Here is a 26,298-nt window from a genome sequence, read left to right on the forward strand (position 1 = left end):
TTTCCCTGGTTAGTTCATTCATATTTTTTATTGTTTTATCTTTAATAGCTGTTAGCTTAATTATTTTAAATAAATGATGACTTTAAAATAGTGCACAATAATGCAAACCATTGCATTATCAGATAATATAATAGCCATGAACGTGGTATGGCAGAGTGGCACAAACATCATAATAAATCCTACATTGTTTCAAAGTGAGCTGATGGTAACCTGACAGCATAATGTGAGGTCCACTTATTACAATACTTTTGTTTTCAGCAAAAGTTTGTGGGCAGGCCACCAGTATGTTATGTGCAGCCTTTGGACTTGTGATAGGCCTCATGCTTCTATTCCTGATAATACAGTCCTCCTGAGCCTGGATCACTGAAGTTGTCAGGCCCCTAAAATCGTACTACAAACATCATTGCGTTATACTAAGACAAAAGCAAAATACTGCAGATGCTGGAAATCTGAAACAGAAACAAAAATTGCTGGAAAAATTCAGCAGGTCTGACAGCATCTGTGGAGAGAATTGTTGCCTTCGCTTGACCGACATCTTTAAGTGGTTGTAGTAAGTTCTTTCTGTGATCTCTTTTGTCAATGTCTCAATGTTTATTTGGACAAGATTAAGAGGTATGAAGTGGTTGAAGCTTCTTTATTATTGATACTTTAATGATCTGTCTGATTGAGTTTTGTAGCATTGTAGGAACAGCAATAGCAGTCTTTTCAAAAAACATTTCTGAATTGGCATTTTCCTTCAGCAGTTCCTTGCCACTGTTATAATATGCCTCATTGGTTATGTACATGGTGCATGCTGGGTATATGAGCATGGAAGGGGCATGAGTTGGCATTGAATTGGCATGGTGGGTGTGAGGGGGCATGGGGACCAGGTGGGGGGGGGTGAGGTGGTATGGGGGGGTGGTGGGCGAGGGCTAGGGGCCTAACTGCTTTTATTACCACCAAGACAAAGTCCCAGAAAACTGAACAGGCCTTCTCACCAGCATCCCTCAGCACTCGGCAACCTAGGATTTGCTTCCGAGGTTAGCGGGCCCGATCTATCCCGCACCTGCCCCACCCGGAGCGAAAATTGTATGTGACTGGGCGCTTTAAACTGAGGCGCAATTGCCAAGTCAGGAAATTTCCTGACTTGAGCTACCCTCTTAGGTAGTGAAAATCCGGCCCCTGTGAGTAATTTTTGTTATTAGTTACCTGTTTTACTCAATGTATAAAACTGAAATTTTCCACCATCTGTAACTGGCCTTTCTTTGATACTTATTCCTCCTTACTTTTATATTAAATATTAAATCAAAGTAATGTTATACATTTTCACAAATATGTTCTTTTTGTATTGAAATACTGCTAAGAAATGCAATGTTTGGGCTCAAAAGAACTCTATAAATAGTTTTGTAAAAGGCTGGCATTGGCCTAACCATTGATCAGCTTGTGTGGTCACAAAATGCCAACAAGTTGTTCCATTAAACCTTTCCATATGTTGAGTGAAATAAAGTCGAAAAAAGTGGCAAGAGTTTATTATTGTTTGGCTAATATTTAGGTCAATGGGAAATTTTGTAAAGGTTTTCTGTAATCAAGAATAAATAGTTAGGGTTTTAAAAAATGTTTTAATTGGGTTGTGATAGACTGCAAGAGCATTTTCTCCAGTCAGAATATACTGTATTTCAAAGAAGAGTATCTGCTTTGATGAAAGGTCATCCACTTAAAAAGTTAGCTCTGTTTTTCTCTCTCTACCGATGCTGTCTGAACTGCTGAGTATTTGCAGCATTTTCTGTTTTTATTCTAGATTCACAGCATCTTTAATATTTTGATTTTGTATCTGTATCTATGTGGGTGCTGATATTCAGCCAGACATAGAATCAGTTGATTAGCCACTCTGTATATACACACAAATCCTTTGGAAAATATGGCCAACATTGAGTACCACATGGTCTTAAAAAGGAAGAAAAATAACAAAAGCCAACAACCGTGATGATTTGTAGATCCACCTATAAATTCACACAGTACATTACCTAGCTGGTTGTTCACTACTGTTGCCAACACTTAGGCTTAATCAAAGTTTTTCTCCCTCATTATCAGCTTTGTGCTTTGGGATGTGATCCAACAATGCAATTCATAAAGCGGCAGAATTGTTCAAGGGAATTCAAAATCCTTTTGAACAAATTAATTTTAATGAAAGCTTGCCCCAGCACAATGCTCTCTAGGATTTCACAAACCAGGGATAGCACATCACAAAATACATTAACGACTAAGCATACCTAGTTTTAGTACAATAGCCTTTTTAAATCAGAAAGTCTCTATTATGCAACTAGCTTTAAAAGCAAACATAGAGAAACATAGAGAGTTGGGGATAATAAGATTTAGGAAGTACGTCATCAAAACATAAAATGGGATGCCAATTACAAAATCAAAAATATCTAGCTGTACACCTTATTTAAAATGATCCCACCACTCTTGGGGGGCAGGTACTGATTTAAATTGAACCATTCATGTTTATAAGCCTAATTTGGTTCAATTCAGATAAATTAGGATCAGCTATGGACGTCTATTTAAACAAAATGATGTCAAAGCTCAGAACTTTGCTGTTGTGTTTAAACATCTATGCATAATCTTCCAAGGGGTTCAGCCCCAAGGACTCTAGTCTGAGGGAAGCATGCAAAATTATAGCGTTGATGTCCCCTTCTTATCTCTGACAATCTAACATATAAGCACCAAAAATCTGTAAAAAAGGATCACAGCAGTTTTCCACCATTTTCCCGGCAGGGGGATCCATCACTGACAAAACCCAAAAAAAATTTCAGGGCTATGTGCATTTGTGGTAATACGTATCTTGTTACTCAATTTCTTGTAAGCACCTTGGACATTTTATGTTACATAAATGCAAGTGCTGTTGTTCTTGTCAGTGAATTCATTGGGCTGGATTTTGCCATTGGCGAGCAGGGGGCGGGGCCCGCTCGCTGACGGCAAAATGATGCGGGATGACGTCAGGGGTGTCATCCTGCCCCATTTAAATTTTCAGGAAGGCGGGGGCACAGCAAAATCAGCCAATTGAGGCCATTGACAGGATAATTAAAATAATTAAAGGACCTGCCCGTCCAGCCTTAAGGTTGGGGGGCAGGCCAGGAGCCCCGGCGGGCTTCTGAGAAAACATGAAACCTCATCCACTGGCGGGATGAGGTTTCATGTGGGGTTTAAAAAAGTTTATTAAAGTTTCAGTGAAATTTATTAACATGTCCCATCTCATGTGACATTGTCACATTAGGAGGACATGTTACGGATTTTATTATTTTTCTATTTTTAAAGTTTATACAGCTGTCAGCGATTTCCCTGAGGTAGCACTTAGCCTCAGGGAGATGCGCGCTCTTTCGCGCGCATGCGTGAAAGAGCGCACTCTCGCATTTGGGGAATTCCCCCCGCCCGCACAGGAAGCGCATAGCCTTAATTGGCCTGCTCACTTAAAATGGCGGCGAGGCCCGCTTCTCCGGCGGGGATCGGCTCCCCGCCTGCCGGAGATTGGGTCGGGCCCGCCCGCCCGGTAGGCAGAAAATTCTGCCCATTGTCTTTTTTTTAATTGGCACATACTGTATAGAAAGGAGGGGAGGGTGAGACAGTACTATTTTTCATACCAAATTATCTGAACATTCAGTAAATGTTTTATAATTAAATACAATTAGTGTGCACAGCTTAGCAAACCAGAAATAGATTATCACCTTTTAAGCTAATAGCTTTAAGTTCCTTCTGTCATTTACTCAATGTTTCAAAATACAACTTTAAACAAACAGCATTTCAAAAGTTCTTTGACACATTTGCTTTTAGATCCAATCTTATACATATATATATGTAGTGAGATAAATGCCTATGTTGATGCTTAAAATGTAAATTCCCTAAATATATTTTAGTGGATTATTAGTCAGATTCTTTTATTTTGAAAAGTAACATGATATAGGAGGGAAATGCAACTCTATCATTAAAAACATAAGCATTAGTATACATGCAAAAGGTAAGAATATGGCATGGACATGGCATAGAAATGAAAGTTAAATGTTTCTTTGCAGTCCTACCTGGAAGACCTTTCGCCCACTTCACAATTCGAACCATCTGTTTCTCTGCCAGCCTGTTCAAACTGGACAGCAGGTGATTAGTTGTGTCTGCTTGACTGCTATCATAAGATGCATAAACCACTTCAGGTTCAATGACTTCAAGAATAGTGATCAGGGACGGGTTAATGTGTGGTGGCACAAGTGAGAAATTAGGAACAAGCGCAGTGCTTGCTGTGGGTTCCGGTAAAGGAGCAGTGAACGTGATCCCTTCCTTGGGGCTGTGTGGTGGCTGCTGCTCTTCATGCAGCCCTTTCACCTTCCCCAGCTTCTTAGACTTCCGTGCTAAGGGAGAAAGAAAATTTAAAGAAAGCCTTTTATTAGGAAGTTTTCTTTTATTTCAGCTTTAATACTAGAATTTGCATTTAATTTCCAAACTTTTATACATGTATGTTTACAAAGACTTCCAGTGTTATCTTGTGGATAGTCCCGTGGATATCCACTGAAGCCAAGAAAACCATGCAAAACCTAACAGATATTAAATCTACTTTTGGTTGAGAACTTAATCCTAAAATTGCTGCATAGGCAAAAAGCTGTGTAGAAAAATTGCAGATTGTGCGATTTGCTTCTGCTGACCAAGAAAATGGCCTAACCGTACTGAAGTTGCAGGGGTTAGCCAAATTTACATGACAAGCCCCTGCATCAAGAAGGCCAATCACAGGGAGCTTGCCATCAGTAGCCCAAACTTGCATGTCGCTGCAGGATTTAAAGGTAGAACACCAAAAGAAAGATGCATTTGTAACAGCTCTGAAAGCTTTTATGTTAATTCCACAGGGGATGCCAGGCCCAAGTTCAACATTGAAAGTACTTAACAATGAAATTAAGCAGAGGCATGTATTGGAATGCAAGTTGCCCTTAACTGGCCAATCTTTGGACCCAAATTAGTAGCTAGACATGGAGCTGTGCCTCAACTGAGAACCATGCTTCCACAGACAACCCACTGATTGTAAAAAGATGGATTTTGAGCTTTGCTTAGCTGGCAGTGGCCCAAAATGGCCACCACCAATAGTTAATTTAGAATTTTTAAAGAAATTTTCCTTTGTATTCAGAAGCAGCTGGAGTTCTCCCTGACTTCACAGTTACTCGATCATATCTCCTCCCCCACCCTCGTTCACCCCTCTCATAACTCAGCAGAGGATCCATCTCCCAAACAACCATCTCCCTCAGACTTCCTATGTGGAGGAGACATTAGAGTTTCAGAGAGGCAATCGAGAGATGCAGTGATGAGGAAGTAGGTAGGCAGGTTTTTTAAGACATTCTGCTTCTCTTTCATCTCCCCTTTTTATATCACTTGTTGCCAGCCAGCAAACTAAATTATGAAACCCTTAAGGTGACACATGAACATAGCAACCCATTCTAAACCATCAGAGTCCTAAGAAAAAATAGACAGTGTCTATGCTCGCACTTCAGAACATGGTGCTACACTCACTTGATCACTCTTGATGGAATTAAAGAGTGGTGTAGATGGGAATGCACTGGGAGAAATTTGTGGTGGGAGGGGTGTTGGGAGGAGAACGCAGGGCCACAGCATGGTGCCCTTTGGAGCAACACCTATCTCATGGTTCCTCCTTAAGGAAGGATTCTTGCAGAACATCAAACATACATGCAGGCATTGTGGGCAGCCTCTGACAGTGTGCAGCAGATAGCAGGCCAATTGGTAAGAGTATATTACTTGCATTTGTTGCACGCTAGGCATGGATAGCTTCTCAGCACTGAGCACTCAGCATACTCCAAGTCTATATTGGAGTGTGTGGCACCAGAAAACTGAAAGAATCCATTTTTTGTTTTACATGTATGAAAATATTGGCTCACAAACACTTCAAACTCAATAATACTTGAGCAATGATTTCACCAAAATCTATCTGTGATTTCTCAATGAGTTTTATGGCCACATTTTGGAGGATGGTACTTGCAAAATAGTATCATAGGCCATATAAAAAAGGATCATTTGAGACCCTGGAAACAGGTTCAAAATATTTAGCTGACTTCAGAATACAAGAAATGTGCTTAAACATGAAAGAGAAAGACAGCCGGTTCCTCAAGCCTGTTCCTTGCACAAACCATGTAACCTCCCAACTCATTTAGCCCCAAGTGAAATTTCTGTACAATACTCCCCAAACCCAGAAGGTAATCAAGTGAAACACTACAATATATCTATCTAATCCATAAATTAACCCTGTTCTGCTGCCCTCCACAGGTCACCTATTCTCAGCACAAGTAGTATAGAAACCATTGAGTCCTTAGGATGCATCTCAGTCTCTACTTACCCCTATACCAATTAGTCCTGCTCATGGTTATCCCAATACCATTCAATCCTGCTCATACTTATCCCAATACCATTCAATCCTGCCAATGCTTCTCCATATATCATCCAATTATGTCTAAGTTTATCTCTATACTATTCAATCCAAATACATATTCATTCATTCAACTCTTTTATTCAATGAGTTAATCAACTGCTTTCACTGGATATCTGTTCTGTAATATACTGTGCTTGTAGGAGCAAAGAAAAATTTTCCTAATCCCTAGTGTTATTTAAGCTTGTTCAGTTTGAAACTATGCCGTTGTTATGATTTCACAGTTTAGGTTAAGTAGTAGCTTACATCTACATTGTTTATGTCTTTCAGCATTTTAAACATCTGCAAAGCATCTCATCACTACTGTCTTCAGAAAAGTTCAACTCTGCCAATGTCTTCTCATAGGGCAGAATTTTTAGGTTGGCCCGACCCAATCAGACGCGATATCGTGCGAGATAACATCGGACAAGCGTCCCGACGTCCTCTCGCGCTCACGCGAGGATCAGAAGCTTGCCTGCTGACAGTTAAGAAGACAATTAAAGTTGTTCCATTTGTTCCACTTGTCCCCGATTTTTCATGGTTTGTCAAACCTTACGGTTGGCGTTTGGGCGAATCTGCCAGGCGGACTTTGCATTTTGATGAAACCTCATCCAAGGGCGGGATGAGGTTTTCGTTATTAAACTAAAGAAATAAAATTGTATGGACAGAATTTTCATCATGTTTATGTTCAGGTGACTGATTCTGATGTGTGGACATTTTTTCCGGGTTTTAACAACTTTATTTATTGGTTTTAAAGTCTTCAGCTCCCTGACGCAGCTTTCTGCTTTCAGGGAGCTTTCATTCCACACTCCCCCACACCTGCGCTTACGTCAGCCCCTGCCCTCCTCCCACCTCCACCCCGGCAATGCTGAGCATTTCAGCAGACATTTCACACTGGCCGACCTAAAAATCCTGCCCATAATGTACAGTCCAAGTCTCATTATTATCTTGAAAAACTCAGCAGATCTGACAGCATCTGCGGAGAGGAACACAGTTAAAGTTTCGAGTCCGAATGACTCTTCATCAGAACTAAAGAAATATAGAAATGTGGTGAAATATAAGCGGGTTGAAGGGGGGTGAGACAGGTAGAGCTGGATAGAGGGCCAGTGATAGGTGGAGGCGAAGAAGAGATTGCCAAAGATGTCATAGACAAAAAGACAAAGGGGTGTTGACTGTGGTGATATTAGCTAAGGAATGTGCTAATGTTAGAACATTCCTTAGATAATATCACCACCGTCAACACCCCTTTGTCCTTTTGTCTATGACATCTTTGGCAATCTCTTCTTTGCCTCCACCTATCACTGGCCCTCTATCCAGCTCTACCTGTCCCACCCCCCTTCAACCAGCTCATATTTCACCACATTTCTATATTTCTTTAGTTCTGATGAAGAGTCATTCGGACTCGAAACGTTAACTGTGTTCCTCTCCGCAGATGCTGTCAGACCTGCTGAGTTTTTCCAGCTATTTTTGTTTTTGTTTCAGATTTCCAGCATCCACAGTATTTTGCTTTTATCTCATTATTATCTTCATGGCCTTTCTTCAAACATTATCCAATGAAACAATGCTCTTTTAAAGATGAGGCGCCCAAAACTTCTACATAGTTGAGGTTAGTTTAGAAATTATCTATCATAACAGAAAGCTTTTAGCACTGCACATCAGAACTTAGGAGGTGCATTCTCCATCATTCAATGTGGATGAAAAGTCATGGAAACACACATCCAAATTCTCACTATGTTCTTCTGTAGGCAAAATCCTGTCAGTTCAAATTGCAAAATTACGCTTAGATTCCAAATTTAGTCTAAGTAAGAAAAAGAAGAGAATAATTTATTCTGAATTACGGTCAAATGTCTCTGAGATCTATCCCAATATCTCATTTGCTTTTTCACAACATCTTTACAGTGACAGGACACTGAGCGAATGAGCAATTTTCAACACTTACTGAGAAAACACTGTCTAAAGCACCCTAGAATCTCCCACTATTATCTTTCAAATATTTAGATATTGTAATGTAACACAAATAATAGATATTTAGTCACCACCTATTTCTGCAGATACTGAAAACTTATTCTCAGCAATTCTAATGTTGCTTTGTACAAGATTATTATAGATATTAAAATGTTAAAATCTAATGTTAATGCAAGACTGTGGATGATAATTTTTTTTTAAAAAGAATGGTAGAACAGGGTTTTAAAATATCATGCTTTCATTAGTGGTTCTGTTTTTGAGTGCCAGTGATTTTGGGTTTTCAGTTAAAATTTAGAGGCATCTTATTGGCAGCAGTTATTGTTCCTGTTTTTTTTTCAGTTTCCTGCCAAAATGTTTTCTCATGTGATTTCACAGTTTTGCCATGGGGCTGCTTCGAACTGCCCATAGGACTGCTTCGAACTGCCCATAGGACATACACTGCTGCTTTTATTAAGAGTTTTCCTACTCAAGTAATCTCAATATAAAGTCATATTACTTATGAATAAGCTCTACACATTTTAATACAACACTGCTTTAAAGCATTTTCCTGTACAGTTCAAGGCAAGGCATGTTAGTGCACATTTATGACACATCTATTTCCCGCAATAGCCATCTTCATGGTCTCCAAGCAGGACATTGCCAATTTTGTGTCAAATTAGGGACAGTTTTATATTGTGGGCCCACACCCAGTAGAAGCTAAGCTAAATCTGTCCAAACTCATTTCACAGAGCCAGTGAACAGAAAGGCTTTTATCCAGTCTGCGAGGTTCCAGAGGCAAGAGGACTGCATGCTGTCCCACTCTGTCACCCAATTCAAATACTTAAGTATGAGGCTTTTAAAAAATGTTGTAGTACAATAAAATACTGGATAAGCCTAACTTTACAAATGTTGTCATCACACATTACCGTTTTAGGAAGGGAGGGTTTACCTGACGATGAAAAGGAATTTTTTCAGGAGAATGAAAACACATGTTTCAAAGCAGATGGCCAATGGAACTAATAGATCCAAAGACAATTGGTAACTAACAAATAACTAAAACTGTTTCTGTATGTTAAAGTTTACTCAAAGAAGGAAAATATTACCTCCCAAGTTCATCCCTGCTTTAAAACACTTCCGTAATCGACAAGCTGGGCAGTTTTTTCTGCGGATTTTGTCAATAATGCAGTCGTTTCTTCCTGCACATAAGTAATTTTGTTGCCCTAAAAAAAAAGTAAAATGTAATAAGTTAATAAAAATAAAATTTCCACAAGTACAGTTCAGCGTATCAGTTGTTTGGTTTTATGGTTCCCAGAATCATATGTGCATTCAGCAAATATATGATATTTGTCATCTTCAATACTTAAAATGCAACAAAAGCAGAACATGCAGTGTTAATTCCTTATTAACATATGTGGGGAAAGTAATTGCAATCACAAAATGCAGTTACAACACTAGCTCCTACCCAACAATGAGGAAAATTACCCAGGTATGTCCTGTCTAAGACAAAAGCAGGACAAATCCAATCAGGCTAATTACCACACCATTAGTCTACTCTTGATCATTAGCAAAACGATGGAAGGTCTCATCAACAGTGCTATCAAGCAGCACTTACTCAGCAATAGCCTGTTCAACAATGCTTGGTTTGAGACACCGGGGCCACTCGGCTCCTGACCTCATTACAACCTTGGTCCAAACCTGAACAAAAGTGCTGAATTTCAGAGGTAAGGTGAGAGTGGCTGCCCTTGATACCAAGGCAGCATTTGACTGGCTGTGGCATTAAGGAGCCCCATCAAAATTGAGCTCAATGGGAATCAAGAGGAAAGCTCTCCACTGGTTGGAATATGCCTAGCATAAAAGAAGATGGTTGTGGTTGTTGGAGACCAATCATCTCGGCCCCAGTTCATCAGGAGTTCCTCAGGGCCTAAAGCATAAGATACTTGTATAAAGTAAAACAAAACAGGACTGTCAGCAACCCACTCATATTAAACCAAAAATTCCAAATTATATCCACGGGCAGGATTTTTGGGTGGTCGGGCGGGCATGGTGGGCGGGCCCGGGTGCGGCCGGGAAACGGTCCACTTCCCGCGATCGGCCTCCCGACCGCAATTTCACGCTATCTGGCCAATTAACGGCCGGCCAGCGTGAAAGGCACTCTGAGAAGCTCAGCGCTGCCGGGGTGGGGGTGGGAGGAGTGCAAGCGCAAAAGTCTGTGCGTGAGAGGGGGAGCGCACACTGAAAGCTTCCTGAATGCAAGGAGCTGCCTCAGGGAGCTGAAGAATATTAAAATCAAAAACAAAGATTAGGAAAATGTGCCAAACATAGATTCATTGACATGAACATAAACGTTATAAAAATTATGTCAAAACATTTTTTAAAAAATTAATGTTGGAAACCTCATCCTGCCCGTGGATGAGGTTTCCTAAAAAATCCAAAGGCCGCCTGGCCGATTCGCCCACCCGCCAACCATAAGGTTGAACGTGCAGCGAAAAATAGGTTTAAATTAATTGATTAATGGCCTTAATTGTCGGCGGGCATGCTGCCAACTCTTGCACATGCCCGCTGACTGAAATATTGTGCGAGTGTGTGATGACATCAGGATGCTTGCTCGATGTCAGCGCGCACTATTTTACGCCGGGTCGGGTCGGGTGCATCATTTGGAGATTCTAGGCAGGAAATTGATGGCTCTTTACATAATAATTTCACATAGATCCTTATTCATTAATTATTTAAATACTGTTTAGTATTTTAGTAGAGTGTCTTAACACTCATAGATGAGCAGTTTTCCTCTTCACTGTTCCTGAGAAATGTTCAGTGGCCAGGAGCAGCAAAGAGGAGAAAGGGACCTCTCACATCAGATCTCCACAGCCACTATACTTCTGTGGGATTTTCTGGAAAATAACAAGTTAACAAGATGTTAACTTTACTATGAAGTAAGCAGTCGGATTTCTATAGGGCAAAATGAAATACCAAAGAGCATGGCCTAACTATGTATTTCATGGCATTAAAAGCCCATTGCCCTTCAAGTGCTCTGCAACTGTAACTACAATGGGAGCGTCAGAGATAACTTGAGCATGCTACATCACAGTATTGGAAGTGGACATAACTCAAACCTGTGGCTGCAATAGATGCAGGCACAGCATTAGTTTCAAAATGAGGTCAGAAGTGGTGTTCCTGGGCCCTGCAACTCGTTTCTGAAATGCCTATCTGAGGGAATGTACGCCAAATGTAGAGGATATTCCAAAAAAATTGGTGGCTCCTTCTTTGGAGCCTTTCTTGAATCCAATGATTGAACGAGATCCAGTAGCTGCCAGAAGACCCTGATGCTGGTGAACTGAAGTACAGCTGGGACACAATGGGGGGGGATTTTAACATTCTGACATGTTGGGACTGATGGTTGTTTGGCAGGGGGTCAGTATCATGTGAAAAATTTGGGCAGGCGAGCTTGATTGGCAGACTTGGCTTCCAGTTGAACAGAGGAGGACATTGAACCAGTAAGGTCCAATCCCCAATAGAGGGTGGGATCTAATCCCTGATCCTAGCGAGGTTGGGGGAGGGGCAGTGTTTAGGGGTGCAGGAGAGTGGTGCATAGTGATAGTGTCCCATCCCAAGGGGTGACCAATCCCTGACTGTGGGAGGGGGGGAAGGGGGGGTGGGGGGGTTCGTTCCTTGGGTGGCGAGAGGCTTTGAATTGGGGGGACGGTAAGTCCAGTGGTGGAGGGAAGAGCTTGAGGTGGGGAGGTTGTGGGAGGAAGCAATCCTGCTTCTCCAAGCTGAAAAGGAATGCTGTACAGAAACGAGTGCTTTGAAGGCACTTGCTTCTCCCAAGGCCATCCTCACCTAGCAGCAGCTGCACCATTTCCTAAGGCCTCTGAAGCACAGCGACCACATTTAACCCAAGGCTTCCAGCCTTGTTATCATTTTTAAAATGCCAACCTGCTTCTTAGGAGTGGGTTGGCTGGCTGCCCCTTGTCCCGTTTTAGCAAAACCCGGATGTTAGTGGGTTGGAGCCAACTTCCCAGCATGCTTCCACTTTTTAACCATTTAAATGTCCTCCTGCACCCAATTTGATTCATCCATCCATATTAAAATTCCCCTCGATTGTTTCTCTACTAATTCTGCTGCTTAATGTGAAATTTTGATATATTTTGTGAATCTTTTGACCTGCAAAATTTTACATTGTCTTAGAAAAATAAAGCATTCCTTTAAATTTGCACAAACAGCATTTGTGGAATTGTCTGACTTCGCGAATTTATGGTCACTTGGTAGGGCACTATAGACTGGAACTGCTGCTACTATAAGGGTGATTTTGTGCGGGGGCGGGTGGGAGCGGGCACGAACCCGATTGGCACCCCTGATTGGGTCTGTGCCTCCATTTTACGTGGGCGGGCCAAATAAGGCCCGCTCAGCGTGATGTGCGCTCGGAAGCACTGAGCGGGCGAAAAGGGCGGGGGGGGAGGGGGGGGGCTTCCCTGAGTCGGGGCCTGCGCGCGACTCAGTTTATGGGCTGGATTTTGCCATCAGCGAGCAGGGGGTGGGGCCCGCTTGCTGACAGCAAAATGACGCGGGATGACGTCGGAGAGGAACCCCCGACGTCATCCTGCCCCATTTAAATTTTCAGGAAGTCAGGGGCGCAGCGAGATCAGCCAAGTCCACCAATTGAGGCCATTGACAAGATAATTAAAACAATTAAAGGACCTGCCCGTCCAACCTTAAGGTTAGCAGGCAGGCCAGGAGCCCCAGCGGGCTTCTGAAAAAACATGAAACCTCATCCACCGGCGGGATGAGGTTTCATGCAGGGTTTAAAAAATTTATTAAAGTTTCAGTGAAATTTATTAACATGTCCCATCTCGCATTTGGGGAACCCCCCCCACCTGCACAGGAAGCGCATAGCGCTTCCTGGCGGGCGTCACGCTGGGCGGGCCTTAATTGGCCCACCCACTTAAAATGGCGGCAGGGCCCGCTTCTCCGGTGGGGATCGGCTCCCCGCCCGCCAGACATTGGGTCGGGTCCGACAGCCCGACAGGCAGGAAATTCTGCCCAATAAATTTAAAAATTTAAATAAAGAAAAAATATTTTAAGACATGTCCCCTCATGTGACAGTGTCACATGAGCTGGGCCATGTCAAGGAACATTAATGAAAAAATTTATTTAATTTATAAACCCTTCATGAAAGCTCAATCCGCCCGTAAATGAGGTTCCGTGAAAAATGCAAAAGCTGCTTGGGCTCTTGGCTTGCCCACCAACCTTAAGGTTGGACGGGCAGCTCAGCTGATTACTTTAATTGATATTTAAATGGCCTTAATAGGCCTTTGACAGTTCGCTGAAAATCTAAATGACGCACGCCTGACATCACCCCGTGTCATTTTACGCCTCGGCCAGCGGGCCCCGCCCTCACTCGCTGAGCTGAAAATTCAGGCCCACTGCATTAGGTGGAAGTTGAACTTTGTTGAGTTGTTTGGAGTACAAACTACTTTCTGGTTCATATTATGGACGAAACATTCATAGCAGGGATGAGCAAGCAGTGCTTCCTAAACCGTATGTATCCCTTTTGCGATGAAGTGTGGCTTTTACCCCATGTTGAATCATTCTGTGTAAGATGTTGAACAATGTAAAAAATTACTCTCAACCACAACATAGCAGCTATTCTTCCTTGATAAGGTTTGCAAAAAAGGGAAATCATAATAAAATAAATAATACATGTGAAATAAACTAATTGCATAGAAGGATGTGTTTATGGATTTAATATGTTTATAGTGTGTGTGAAGTATTAAAATATATTTTGAAAGTCATATTTCGCAAATAAATGATGCAAAATATATAGAATTTTATTTTTAATGAGTGTCAATTTCTCTTTAATTTTGAATATTAGCATCAAGTTGACATGTGATGATTATAAGGATTAGTTGGAGAGAAATACTTAATTCATATTTGTGCCTTTCACGACCTCAGGAGCTCCCCAAGTGCTTTACAGCCAATGAAGTGCACAACAAGCTCCCACAGCAATGTGATAATGACCAGATAACCTGTATTTTTAATGATGTTGATCGAGGAATAAATATTGGTAAAGATACTGAGGGGGGCGGGGGGCGGTGGTGGGGGGTGGGGGGGCAGAGAGAGAGAGAGAGATAGTGTTGGAATAACAAATTATGGGACAAATTAAGCACAGGAAAACAGTTGACCTCATGGCAAAAGTTATTGCCTGCTTTTCCAGAGTGTTGGATATGATAGACTGCACCTCCCTGAATATAAGGATGCTAACAGTAGGTTTGTGAAAAAAAACCTCACAAATTTTCAGATTCGCAAGTTATGATTTACTTGGCTACTTGAGTAAAACAATTGACTGCAAAGGTGAACTCTCAGCAGAAAATATAGTTGATCACACTTCTAAGCAACCAAAAATGCAGATAAATTTACAAAATCTGTAATGCAGAGAACTTTTGGTCTTCTGCAGCCAAAACTGTATGCACCTTGATACCTCTGGAGATGCTGGTCTCTCTCCAGTCTGTCAACTGAATGATGGGAGTGAGGCTTTGGTTTAGCAATCCCGTTTCTGAGCTAGGCCATTCCCTCTGTTACTGTCGACTCCAAAATAATATCGGTGGTGAATAAATGGCACCAGCCATTCATTACACTTACACTTGCCCAAGTAGAAATTAATTTTCAGTGCCAAAGAGGTTGTTAGGCAATAATTAAACAGTTAAAAAATTCTTTATTCTGGAATTGTCAAACCTTAACCTTTTCTGATGAGTTCAGTAGATATCTATCATGTAAATACAGCAACTTCGTGCTGTTCCATGTGTTTCAATGCTGAGTCTCTCAGTGAGATACCGCCAGAACACAACTTTGGAAGCAGCAAGGCGTATTAGACAGCAACATCCTTATTTCCATGTTTAATTGCACATACAAAGAAACTGGAAGTTGCTGTCCAATTTACATTTGAATAACAGTGAGTGCTGATGTCCTCAGCATTATTTCTATCGCAATAACAGGCCACAGTCTTCATAGAAATCAATTGAAAAATGTTTCTTTCAACTCCACAAGAAGCAATGAAACCTTCTACCTTCCACTGCAGGTCCCTTCATTTCTCTGTGCTTCTTGTATTAGTAGGTGCCTTAGTAATTTTCTTGCCCTTGGGTCTTTTTACCTTATATCTCTGCTTTCTTGACTTTTGACTTTGTGACAGAAGCATAATATATGGAATTCCAAAATGCATTTTTAAAACATAAAGGTTATTTAAGAGTATGTACATAACATGTAGGAATTAAATCAAGATAAAAGCAAAATAGTGCGGATGCTAAATCAGTTTATTTCAGTTCTATATTCATAGGTGCCATATTACATAAAATAGACAGCAAAGCCTTCTCAGCCTTTCAAATTTGGAAATTGAGCTTGAACAGTCATCCCCTATCAGTTCGGTATTTTTAGTCCCTAAGGCCCAGATTTTTGCCATGACGGAGACCCTCACCATCATGGCAAAAATGGTGGAAGAGCCCGAAAATTCTAAGTCCCGCCCCTGAACATGGAACTTGCTACTTTCGCAGAGGCAGGACAGGAGTCAGGCCGGGGTTCACTCATGCGCAGTTCATGGAGGTAGATGGCCATCTCAATCACCAGCTTCCTCCCACTGAATTGGGATTTTGTGGCACAGAAGTGTGAATCCGAGTGTGCAAATTACACCAGAGGCAGGATATTGAGCTCAGCAGGCAGATGCACATCCGACCTGGCTGAGCATAAAATGACGCGCGATGATGTCAGGCTAGCGTCCCGACGTCATCGCATAGTCCCGTGATATTTCGTTCGGCGGGCGTGCGCCAGAGTCGGCAGCCTGCCTGCCAATAATTAAAATGCCTATTAAGGCCAATAAAAAGATACTTAAATTCAAATTTATGCTGCCCGTCCAACCTTACGGTTGGTTGGCAGGGGAAAACGCCAAGCGGCCTTTGCACTTTTTAGGAAACCTCATCCACGGGCAGGATGAGGTTCCCTAAAGCAAATAAAAATAAAATAAAAATTTTACACTTTAATTAAAAACATGTCCCTGCTCATGTGACAGATGAGTGGACATGTTTTATGACATTTTAATTTTGTTCATTAGTTGTTTTAAACAGTGCTTCATCTCACTGAGGCAGCTCCGTGCCTCAGGGAGATTGAAGCGCTCTTCTGCACACAGGCAGGAAGTCTGCGCTAGGCCCGCTCGCCCTCCTCCCCCTGCCCACACAGGCAGCACTGTCGCTCGCATTCCACGCTGGGCAGGCCTTAATTGGCCCATCTGCATAAAATCGCAGTGCGGTGCTGATCAGGGGCGGCGGTCGGCTTCCTGCCAAGGGCAAAATCTTGCCCCAAGAAAGAGTTGGTCTGAACTTGGTGGTTTCGTTTGTATAGGCAGGATACCTCTTTGAAGAGGTAAGGTACCCCTTTGGATATTGTCCCAGGACACATTTGGGAGAGGTAAGTCACCATTCGGGGTTGTTAAAAGTAAACATGATGGTGAGTAAAAAATGCATGAACTCATTTGAATTGTCAAAGCTGTCAAAGAACTATCAAGCTGTCAAAGAATTGTCAGACCTGTCAAAGAACTGTCAAAGCTGTCAAAGAACTTTCAAAGGATACCAGGTGAGTTGCCATGGAAGGGTTAAAGGCAAAGGTGGGCATGTATTGGCATGAGTTGGCACTATGTTGGCATATGGGCTATAAAGAGCCTTGTGTATGGGGGGGTATAATGGGTCAGGGTGGGTAGAGGGGCATGGTTTGGCATAGGGGATATGAGGGGCCATGAGGGCGTGGGTGCGAGCATGGGGCAGCATAGGTTGGCATAGATGGTGCATGGGGAGTGTATGGGGATGAGGGGGCGAGGGGTGAGGGCTTTTTTATTTCAATTTTTAATAAAATTTAATTCAACAAAGTGCCGGAGCACAGAGGCAGGCCCTTCTGCTCAGCCCACCTCCGTGCCTGGGAGACACTGCACTTGTTCCAGGGACAGGAGGCCCAACTTCTAATTCAGCCTGGCCCTCAGAGCAAAAATCAGAGCTGCAGAAGGCCATTTTTAAAGGTGGGGTTCACAGAACCAGAAATTCTTCCATCTCTGCGCACCCAACCCGGGAACGAAAATCTGGGCCTCGGTATTTGTAGCAAATTCAGACATTTTGGCCATGATCATTGGCATATGAATTTTAAGACCCAAAATTTTATCTCAAAGTCTTGGTCGCAGGCTGGTATTACATGTGAACATATGAATTAGGGGCAGGAGTAGGCCACTTGGCCCCTCGAACCTGCTCCACCATTCAATAATATGGCTGATCTGATTGTAACCTCAACCCCACATTCCAACCTACCCCTGATAATGTTTCACCCCTATAAACATGTTTAATCATGTCAAATTGGCCTAAAAACTAATTTTTCATATAGCCTGTATAAATGTCGAACCTGGATTGTCAGGGATCAAAACCCAAAAACTTCAGAACCAAAGCATAATTCTAGAGATGTTAATGATTTAATTTAATTGAAAAGGTAAAACTACTAATGAAAATGAGCACCAGTAAATAAATGCTTAAAATACACATACCTTTAGATATTGTATTTATTTAAATTACTAAAGTAATCAGATTATGAATGAGAAACCATGGTGTGTTTATTAAATATTCAATGTTGTTGGCTTTTATTTTATTCCACTACACTAGTCTTTTTTGGATTTCACTTGGACCTAAATCAAACATGTACGACAACCCCTTAGAAACATTACCCATATATAAGTCGACCCCATTACTTTGGGCCTAAAAAATTGGCCTCAAAAATTTGACCTTTACACAAATATATACGGCAACGTTTTTATTAGCCAGCACTAAGAAATGTGATGGGCCTCTCATGAAAAAATAGTGTTAGTTGAGCAGGAACTGGAGCATTGGGCCAGTCTTTAGTCCAGGACGTGAACAAACAGCAGGAGTGATGCCAACAGGGTAGCTGAGAATCTAGTAGTTAGAAAGGAAGCTGACACAAGGGCCTGAATTTTCCCAATGACGAAGAGCTTCTCCATCCCTATGAAGATGGTGGAAGAAGCCGAAATACGGTTGTCCCGCCCCCAAACACAGCACCTATCATTTTCGCGGGGGTGGGAATGGACCATGCGCATTTCACTGAGGCAACTGCCCATATAAAACAGCAGCTGCCGCCAGTCATGTCTGATCTTTGTTAGCCAGGAGTGGGAAACATGACATGTGCAGATTAGACCTGATAGGAGGAGATCTAAACTTTGCAGAGTCCTTTGGAGAGGTGGGGTACCCTTTTGGAGATATAGTATACCCCTTTGGATATGATCTAGGGACACCTTCAAGAGAGGTAAGGTGCTCTTTGTGATTGTTAAAAGTGGAAATGAATATGCATTAAAAAAGTGCATAAACTTATTGAAACTGTCAAGAGAGCTTTCAAGAGGAACTGCCAAGAGGAATTGTTAAAACTGTCAAGAAGTGTCAAAAGCAACTGTCAAGAAGAACTGTTAAATGTGTCAAAAGTGTCCAGAGGAACTGTCAAGAAGAACCATCAAAACTGTCAGGAAGTGTCAAAAGCAACTGTCAAGAAGAACTGTCAAAACCGTCACAAATGTCAAAAGTGTCAAGAGGAACTGTCAAAACTGTCAAAAGCAACTGTCAAGCTGCCAAGGCATTTAAAATTTCTGCCCTTTAAATCACTGAATAAACTGTGTGGAGTGTTAAAAAAAATCACTGGCTGCTGTTTAACTCTGTTGACACAAGCCTGAGATTAAATTAAATTCATTACTGGATTTATGCTGCATGACTGATTTCACAACCCTCCATTATCATAGTGGGGAGCTTTCTATTTCACAGTTTGATCGACAGCTCCAAGTGGTTCTAGACTCTTTGAAGCGGGACTATGAATTCCAATGCTTATTTTTATAAGGGGTTAAGCATTTGCTTGTTTTTATAAGAGATTATGTAATTGAAGAAATATAAATGTAGTGGATGGGTTTTATTGACTGAGCTTTTCTTAAAATAACATCATAAACATTTATAACTTTATATTAATCTCAGCATGGCTCCTGAGGTCTGCCCCAACTGGGCGAGTTGGCATGGTAGGTGTCAGGATAAATGGTGGTGGGTAGAGGGGAATGGGTTGGCACAAAGTTGGCATAAGAGCTATAAAGGACCCTGGAGGGGGTTAGCATGCATGAGGAATGAGATGGCAAGGGTTGGCATGGCTGGGACAAGGGGAATGTGTGGGGGGAGAGCGGTGGTGAGGGGGTGTGAGGGCTGAGGGCCAGAGCGCTGCTTTTTGCTCTTTTAAAATCTTGGACAAAATGCAAGTGCACTGTGGCAGGCCTTCCGCCCAGCCCATCTCTGCACCCATTCTGGGATTGCTCGGCCCGACTTCCAGAGGATCCTGCCAACCCCGAACGGAAGTCCCAACTTCTGGGGCACTTTCTTCCAAACCGGGCTTGTAGAGCCGAGAAATGTCCTTACTCTACGTCCCTCACCCAGGAGCGAAAATTCAAACCTCGAGTGTTAACATTGGCTTGAGGGCTGGGTGATGAGAGGCAAAGGCGCAACAGTACCTTCACTATTGGGATTTATAATTATTGCATGACAACTTTACATAAGGAAATTCCATTAGGTAGAATTTTTAATGGAAAAATGTTGACAAAAACATAACAATAACTCAAGTGGTACAGACGTGAAGAGTTCAAAATGGAAAAACTTTAATTAAAATAAACAAGGTAGTTGATAGACCGTATGATCATAAATCAGGCAAAAAGAAATATTGACGTATTGACATTCCTATTTTGGTGTATTCTTTTGTATTCCTGCTTCTGACATTTGTGAAGCTAAATCTATGAAACTTTAACACCTAGCCCAGTTCTTAAAGAGGATGCTGTGTAATTGCAATGTTATGGTCTATATTTTCTGTTTTGTTAGTTGCTCTTCTAGGGTCAAAACTGTTAACAGAAATTACCGCCAGCGTATGATATTACACTCCCTAATATTTTAATAGATTAATGCTTCTGTCAAAATAGATTAGCAATCATATGAATACATTGTGTTTGTCTACAAATATCACTGACATATTTTTAGCCTAATGCATCACTTATTACTAAAATAGAAATGGCAATCCTTAAAGTTAAATATTTATTTTCAGTCCAATGATACCAAAGCCTGGCCATTGCACCTCTGGGAAAAACAGCCAAAGTAAAAATTTATATTTAAAGCCCATGCTTTTATTTCCCTTGAACAATTTTCTGTTTATGTGCAATCAATTCTGTGTTCATCAAAATGATTGATGTGCTGGAGAATGGAACATTTCCCATTCTTTTCTATCTACTATCCTTATCCAGTGGAGCTGCTGAGACCGCTGAGCTGCCATCCATCCGATTGGCCTGCAGATCCTGGGGTCGGGCACCCATCTTTTAAAGTGCAACTGCCCTGACGGCCAGATGGCCAAAAAATATGGCTGGAGGTCCCACAAACAGCTGAGACAACATTGCCCCTGGCTTTTGGCCCATTGCCGGGGCCCCTATTACGCCAATAAAATTCCGACCACCCTTTAGACATAGGGCAAATACAAGCATAGAGTCACGCCCTAAGTATAGACTCAGGCCTGAATTTTCACAAAAAGCCGGCAGATGCCCGAATCCGAAAGTCCCACCCGCAAACCTGGCTTCCAGCATTTTCACGGGGGAAGGGGATGGGGGTGAGTTATAAATCGCACATCCATGGGTCATGGAGGTGGCTGCCCATATAAATCAGCAGTTGCCTCCAATCGCATGTGATTTTGGTGAGGTAGGTCTCTGAAACCTGAAGTGTGCAGATTAGAGCTAGTAGGAGTATGTGTGAACCTTGTGGATTGGTTTGGATGGCTAGGGTATCGCTTTGGAGAGGTAAGGTACCCCTTTGGATATGGTCCCAGGACACCTTTGGGAGACATAATGCACCCTTTAGGGTTAGTCATTGTTAAAATTAGAGATTGTTAAAATTAGATATGAATGTGTGTAAAATGGGAATAAACTCATTGGAACTGTTAATCTGTCAAAGAACTGTCAAAGCTATAAAAGAACTGTAGAGCAGTATATGGTGGCATAGGGGGTATGCAGGGCCACCGGGGTTGGGTGGGGGGCATGAGGTGGCATGGGTTGGCATGGTTGGGGCATGGGGATGTTTGAGGCAGTGGGAGGGGGTGAGGGCTGGAGGGCTGTTTTTTATTTTAACCATCTTTTTAATAACTTCAGTAAAATGCAGGACCACAGAGGCAGACCTTCTGCCCAGCCAACCTCCACAGCTGGCAGCCTCCACACTCGTTCTGGGGTCAGTGGGCCTGACTTCTAATCCAGCACCCCCCCGCCACCAGGAACAAAAATCCGACCTTCCGAGCCTCTTTTTCCCAGGTTGGGTTGGCAGAGCCAGGAAATGCCCCAACTCTGTGCTCCCAACCTGGGAGTAAAATTCTGTGCCTCAGTGCAGAAGTATTAGCCCAGGAGTGGAAGTGTCCAGATCCTGGAAATGATCACAAGCATGCCGGCCAGAAGTATGATGGAGGTGATACAACGGAGGCAGCGGTGATGTTCAGAAACATAAGCATTGAGCAAGAGACTCTGCAGAGAAGGAAGAGATGAATGGGCTGTTTAAATATTTTTGCCAGGAGAAACCACAGGTGCCAGTCGAGACTGAGAATAATTAACATGTGAGTACTAAATCTTATTGGAGCAAAATCTGAAGCCCCAGACCAAAATATTTAGTTTCATATTTTTAAGATCAAATTTGCTCACAGCTTTTTCAAACAACTGGTCCATCCCTGATAATAAATAACACTGAGAGTAATCTAATCCAATTCAACATTAAAAAACAAATCCGTCAGTGCTCCTCCCACCAAGATTAAAGCAAAATAAGTCTGAAACAAGTTAATTTCTCCCTTTGTCTCTTTCACTTGTTTCTTTTCCTCTGCTTGTCTTCCAGTTCTATCTGTATATTTCACCTTCAGTTATGTCTCTCCTCCTCTGTTTCTTAGCATCTCTCACTGTTTTTCTGCTCTTTCTACCACTTCTAGATCCCTTCCTCCTCCATGTCCATCACTCACATCTATACCATCTTAATCCTGCTTCTTCTCTCTCTGTTCCATTCTCCCTATGCTTTTCATTCTCTCCATCACTTCTCACTTTCTAACGTCCCTCTTAGTCTCTTGCTATTTCACTTCTGTATTTACTTTTGACTCTTTTCATTCTCCTCCTCCTCCTTTTCGCCTCTTTAATGGTGAGAAGTACTCAGTCACGTGGGTGAGATGGGAAACGCTCAGGGCAGACACCTATGATGATCAGTCAGGATGCATTCACACAGCCTAAAAGGAACGCCAGCCAGCAGCCTGGGAAGAGGTCGGAGTGCAAGGCTGAATAGGCAGGCTTGCTGAAAAGCACAGGTGACCAACTACGTCTGAAAACACTTGGGTTGAGTGTGTGGGTGAGCAACTATGCTGGAAAGCAGATGGGTAGGTGGGCTGCAAAGCTTTTGGGTGGGTGACGAACGAGGAAGATGGCAGACACTTGTGAGGGCAATATGACAGGATGCAAGTAAGCAATAAGGTAACAAAGTGACCTTTGCAGTCAAACAAGCAGGCAGGCTACAGACAGGTAGGCACGCAGGAAGCCTGAGGCCTTGCTGACTATAATTCCAATCTTTTAATACATTGAACTAGTTTATGGCTACGTGGACAAAGATAAAATATGTCAGTATGGGTCAAGGAATCAAAAATAGGAAGGATGTGTTGAATGGAATAGTCAATTCATTCAACACACTTTAGAGGAAACAGAAATCTGAGGTTATTGTGTATTTATCGAACTCAATGTTTATCTGACTTGAAAAATATAGAAGTACTGCGTTACATTAGTGGAGCGTGAACAAAAAGAAAAGGTGCTACCATTTAAGACCAGAGTTTGGACTGATCCTATGCAAAGTATTGGTCACCATCCTGTCAGGGATATTACTTTCTATGAGAAGGAGCAGGGGGGACAATCAGGGTGATATCAGATCTTTGGGATCTAAATTATGAGATAGTGTTACGAATGTTGAACTTACTTTCGTTGAAAGCGAAATTTCAACCTAGCAGAAATTTTCAAAATTATGATCAGTTGATAAAGCTGATAATTGATAAATTATTTATACTGAGTAATGGTTATAATGTAATATAATATATATTATATAATATACATAATATAAAATATGTAACTATATATTATATTATATATAATATATAAATATATAATATATAATATAAAGTATTTATACTGAGTAATGGTTAAAAAAACTTGAAAACAAGATTTCGAAAATGAGAGAATTGAAAGTAGATAACGAATTCAGACAGAATTATAACTGATTGGAATAAATTATTAGGCAAGGCCACTGAAGCAAAATATAAATGGATTCACAAGACACTAAGATATCTCTATGAGCCAGGAAATCTGGACAAAAAAGCATACTAACAATATAATTTTCAACTATAACTGACAGTGAATAGAAGAATTATTACCAGAGAGAACATGCTGATGCTGGCTTCCAAGTCACTGCAGTTTGCTTCATTTGCAACTGGAGCTTGACAATTTTTTTTAGTTCTGTAAAGCTAATTCCAGTTCACAGAGAAACCAACTGATCTGATTAATGACGGGGCAGGGTGTTGTTAATTGCCAGGAGTCAAGGTCAACAGTGAGAGACAGGCGGATGGTGTGTGAGCCTGAAAATATGAATATCACATATGCCCTGCAGGCTATTTCATGAAGAGAAATGCTAAACTTGATGTACTAATAAAGGGAGATGCAGTGGATGTCAGGCAATAGATTCCCCAGGAAACAAGCCATTTATTCACTCTTTATTGCTGAACCGTGGAACTGGACAGCATCTGACACAAGTGTGAAGTGCTTCTAATGAGTCGAGAAAATTGAGAAAAAAACTTTTATTTTACTTTCCACTAGCTTTCCTGGCCCTGTTTTTGGACAGGAGCATTCCTCTACAGCAGCACTGACAATTGGTCCCTTACTGTTTCCTACTGATACGGCCCCCTGATTATGCAATGTATATAGTTTTATAGAAATCATCAACTAAGTGAAAAATTAGCCTCAGGATGCAAAGCTCTAAACATTTGTTCATTAAGCACCAGGAAAACAGAATCACAGTAAGGACTGAGGAACAGGAACTGGAAACAGAAGAGATTTTTGAATCAAAGATACAGTTCTCTTTCATTCTTCTCATGAAATACATGTTCTACACAGGATGATTAAAGTCAGTGGAAACAAAAAGCAGGCAAAATGTTCAGCAGGTGGCCAGACTGTTAAAACATGTTTTATACTATCACCTAAAGTCAAAATTATCCACATATTCTCTGGGTTGTTAGTCTATTATCATAATCACTGTACTTGAAGGTGCTGATGTAAGGAGAAAGACAAAGAAAAGCTTTTAACTTAAAAATGAACTGATACAGGTCATTGGGCTTTATAAGGAATTGGGAATGATCCTGTACCACCTGTTTACAATTTCATCTATGGCATTTTACATAATTGATAAGCACATCTCTATGCCAAAATGGATATACCCAAGGCAAATCCATTATTGCATCTTAAACCTTAATTAAATGAGTCTGGTTCTGGGGAGTGAGGGAGACAATTAGGTAATCGGGAGGGTGCCAAGGGGAAGTCATCAAAAGTCTTTGATGCTCAGTGCAGCCAGACGAAGCACTTCTGCTTCTCCCTACTCCAATTCCAGTTAAACATTTCTTAACATCTCTAGCTTTTTGTTGGTAGTCTCCAGCAGTCCCTTTCAGAACCATTGGTTAGGCTGCATGCACACCAGTTTCCCAGCGTCAGCTACATTCAATCTTGTTAACATGGTCTTAAATAGGTCTTAGGTCTCTTATCTGCATATGCGAAGGGGCTAATGCCTATTCAGGCAAGGGCCCTGTACGCCTCTTTTTCTGCCCTAGCATAGCGAATGGTGTACTTTTGGCGCGGAATGCGCACGTACATGCCGTTTGCAATATTGTACATTTTGACAATAACCAATTTCTAAGCCATTGTTTGTCCAGACCCATCAATTTAGTTGATACTTTTACAGGGTGTGTGGAGGATGCTTATATGAGAAATAATTTTTTATTATAGCTCTATTTAATTGTTTTTAGATAAGCTTACCATATTCCAATTTAATTTACACGTAGCTCTGTTGAAGTGACTCAAAAATAAAGGAGGCAAGTTTTGTAGATATAAGATGTATTGTTGCCCTGTTTGTAATGATATTCAATGTAAATAATCCGAAGCATAAAGTGTAGAAAACAGAGGAATGTTTTATCAAAAATGGTGTTCAAAAGTAGTGAAGTTATGTACAAGACCCTAATCAGGTCTCACTTAAAGTATGGTGCATAATTCTGGTCTCCATACCATGAAATGGACTTGGTGCATCAAAGATTTACAAACTTGGTACCAGAAACGGCAGATAACAGATATTAGGAAAGATTGAACAGACTGAGGCTGGGATTTTCCATGTTCGCTGGCATCGGCCATGTCCGGTGGTGTGAGTGGACAATATGGTGAGAAACCCAAAAATCGGTTTCACAATGTCGGGAAACAAGTTTGCGATTGTTCGCTCTGCCCACCAATGGCAGGCCACATTTCCTGCCATTGGATGTCAGGAACCTCATTGTGATACATCAGCATATCATTATAAGGCCAGCCCACTGGAATCATCCCTCTTTCATTGGATTGTCCGCTCATAACCATGCCGACGTGCTTCATAACAGCTTACAACAGGTGTGCACATGACGGGGGCTGCACTTTGAGGGGAACATGGAGATGAGTACACAGTAACATTGCGGTGTGCTCACCCGGGTCACCTGTTGGACTTCAAGGTTGAGGTGCGTTTCGGGGGTGGGGGGGGGGGCAAGGGCTGCCCTATGGT

General features: G+C 41.7%; 1 protein-coding gene across 3 annotated transcripts in view; it reads right to left on the bottom strand.

Moving 5' to 3' along the window:
• The window catches only part of nr3c2 (nuclear receptor subfamily 3, group C, member 2), a 400,233-nt gene that overhangs the window by 99,124 nt on the left and 274,811 nt on the right, over positions 1 to 26,298 (bottom strand). For all 3 annotated transcript variants that reach the window (XM_078541236.1, XM_078541242.1, XM_078541249.1), the window contains 2 exons: positions 9,472 to 9,588; positions 4,053 to 4,373 (listed from right to left, as the gene is read on the bottom strand). In XM_078541236.1, the coding sequence (XP_078397362.1) occupies positions 4,053 to 4,373; positions 9,472 to 9,588 (438 nt within the window). The remainder of the gene's footprint in view (positions 1 to 4,052; positions 4,374 to 9,471; positions 9,589 to 26,298) is intronic.

Source organism: Cetorhinus maximus, chromosome 1, assembly GCF_964194155.1.
Source record: "Cetorhinus maximus chromosome 1, sCetMax3.hap1.1, whole genome shotgun sequence".
NCBI lineage: Eukaryota > Metazoa > Chordata > Chondrichthyes > Lamniformes > Cetorhinidae > Cetorhinus > Cetorhinus maximus.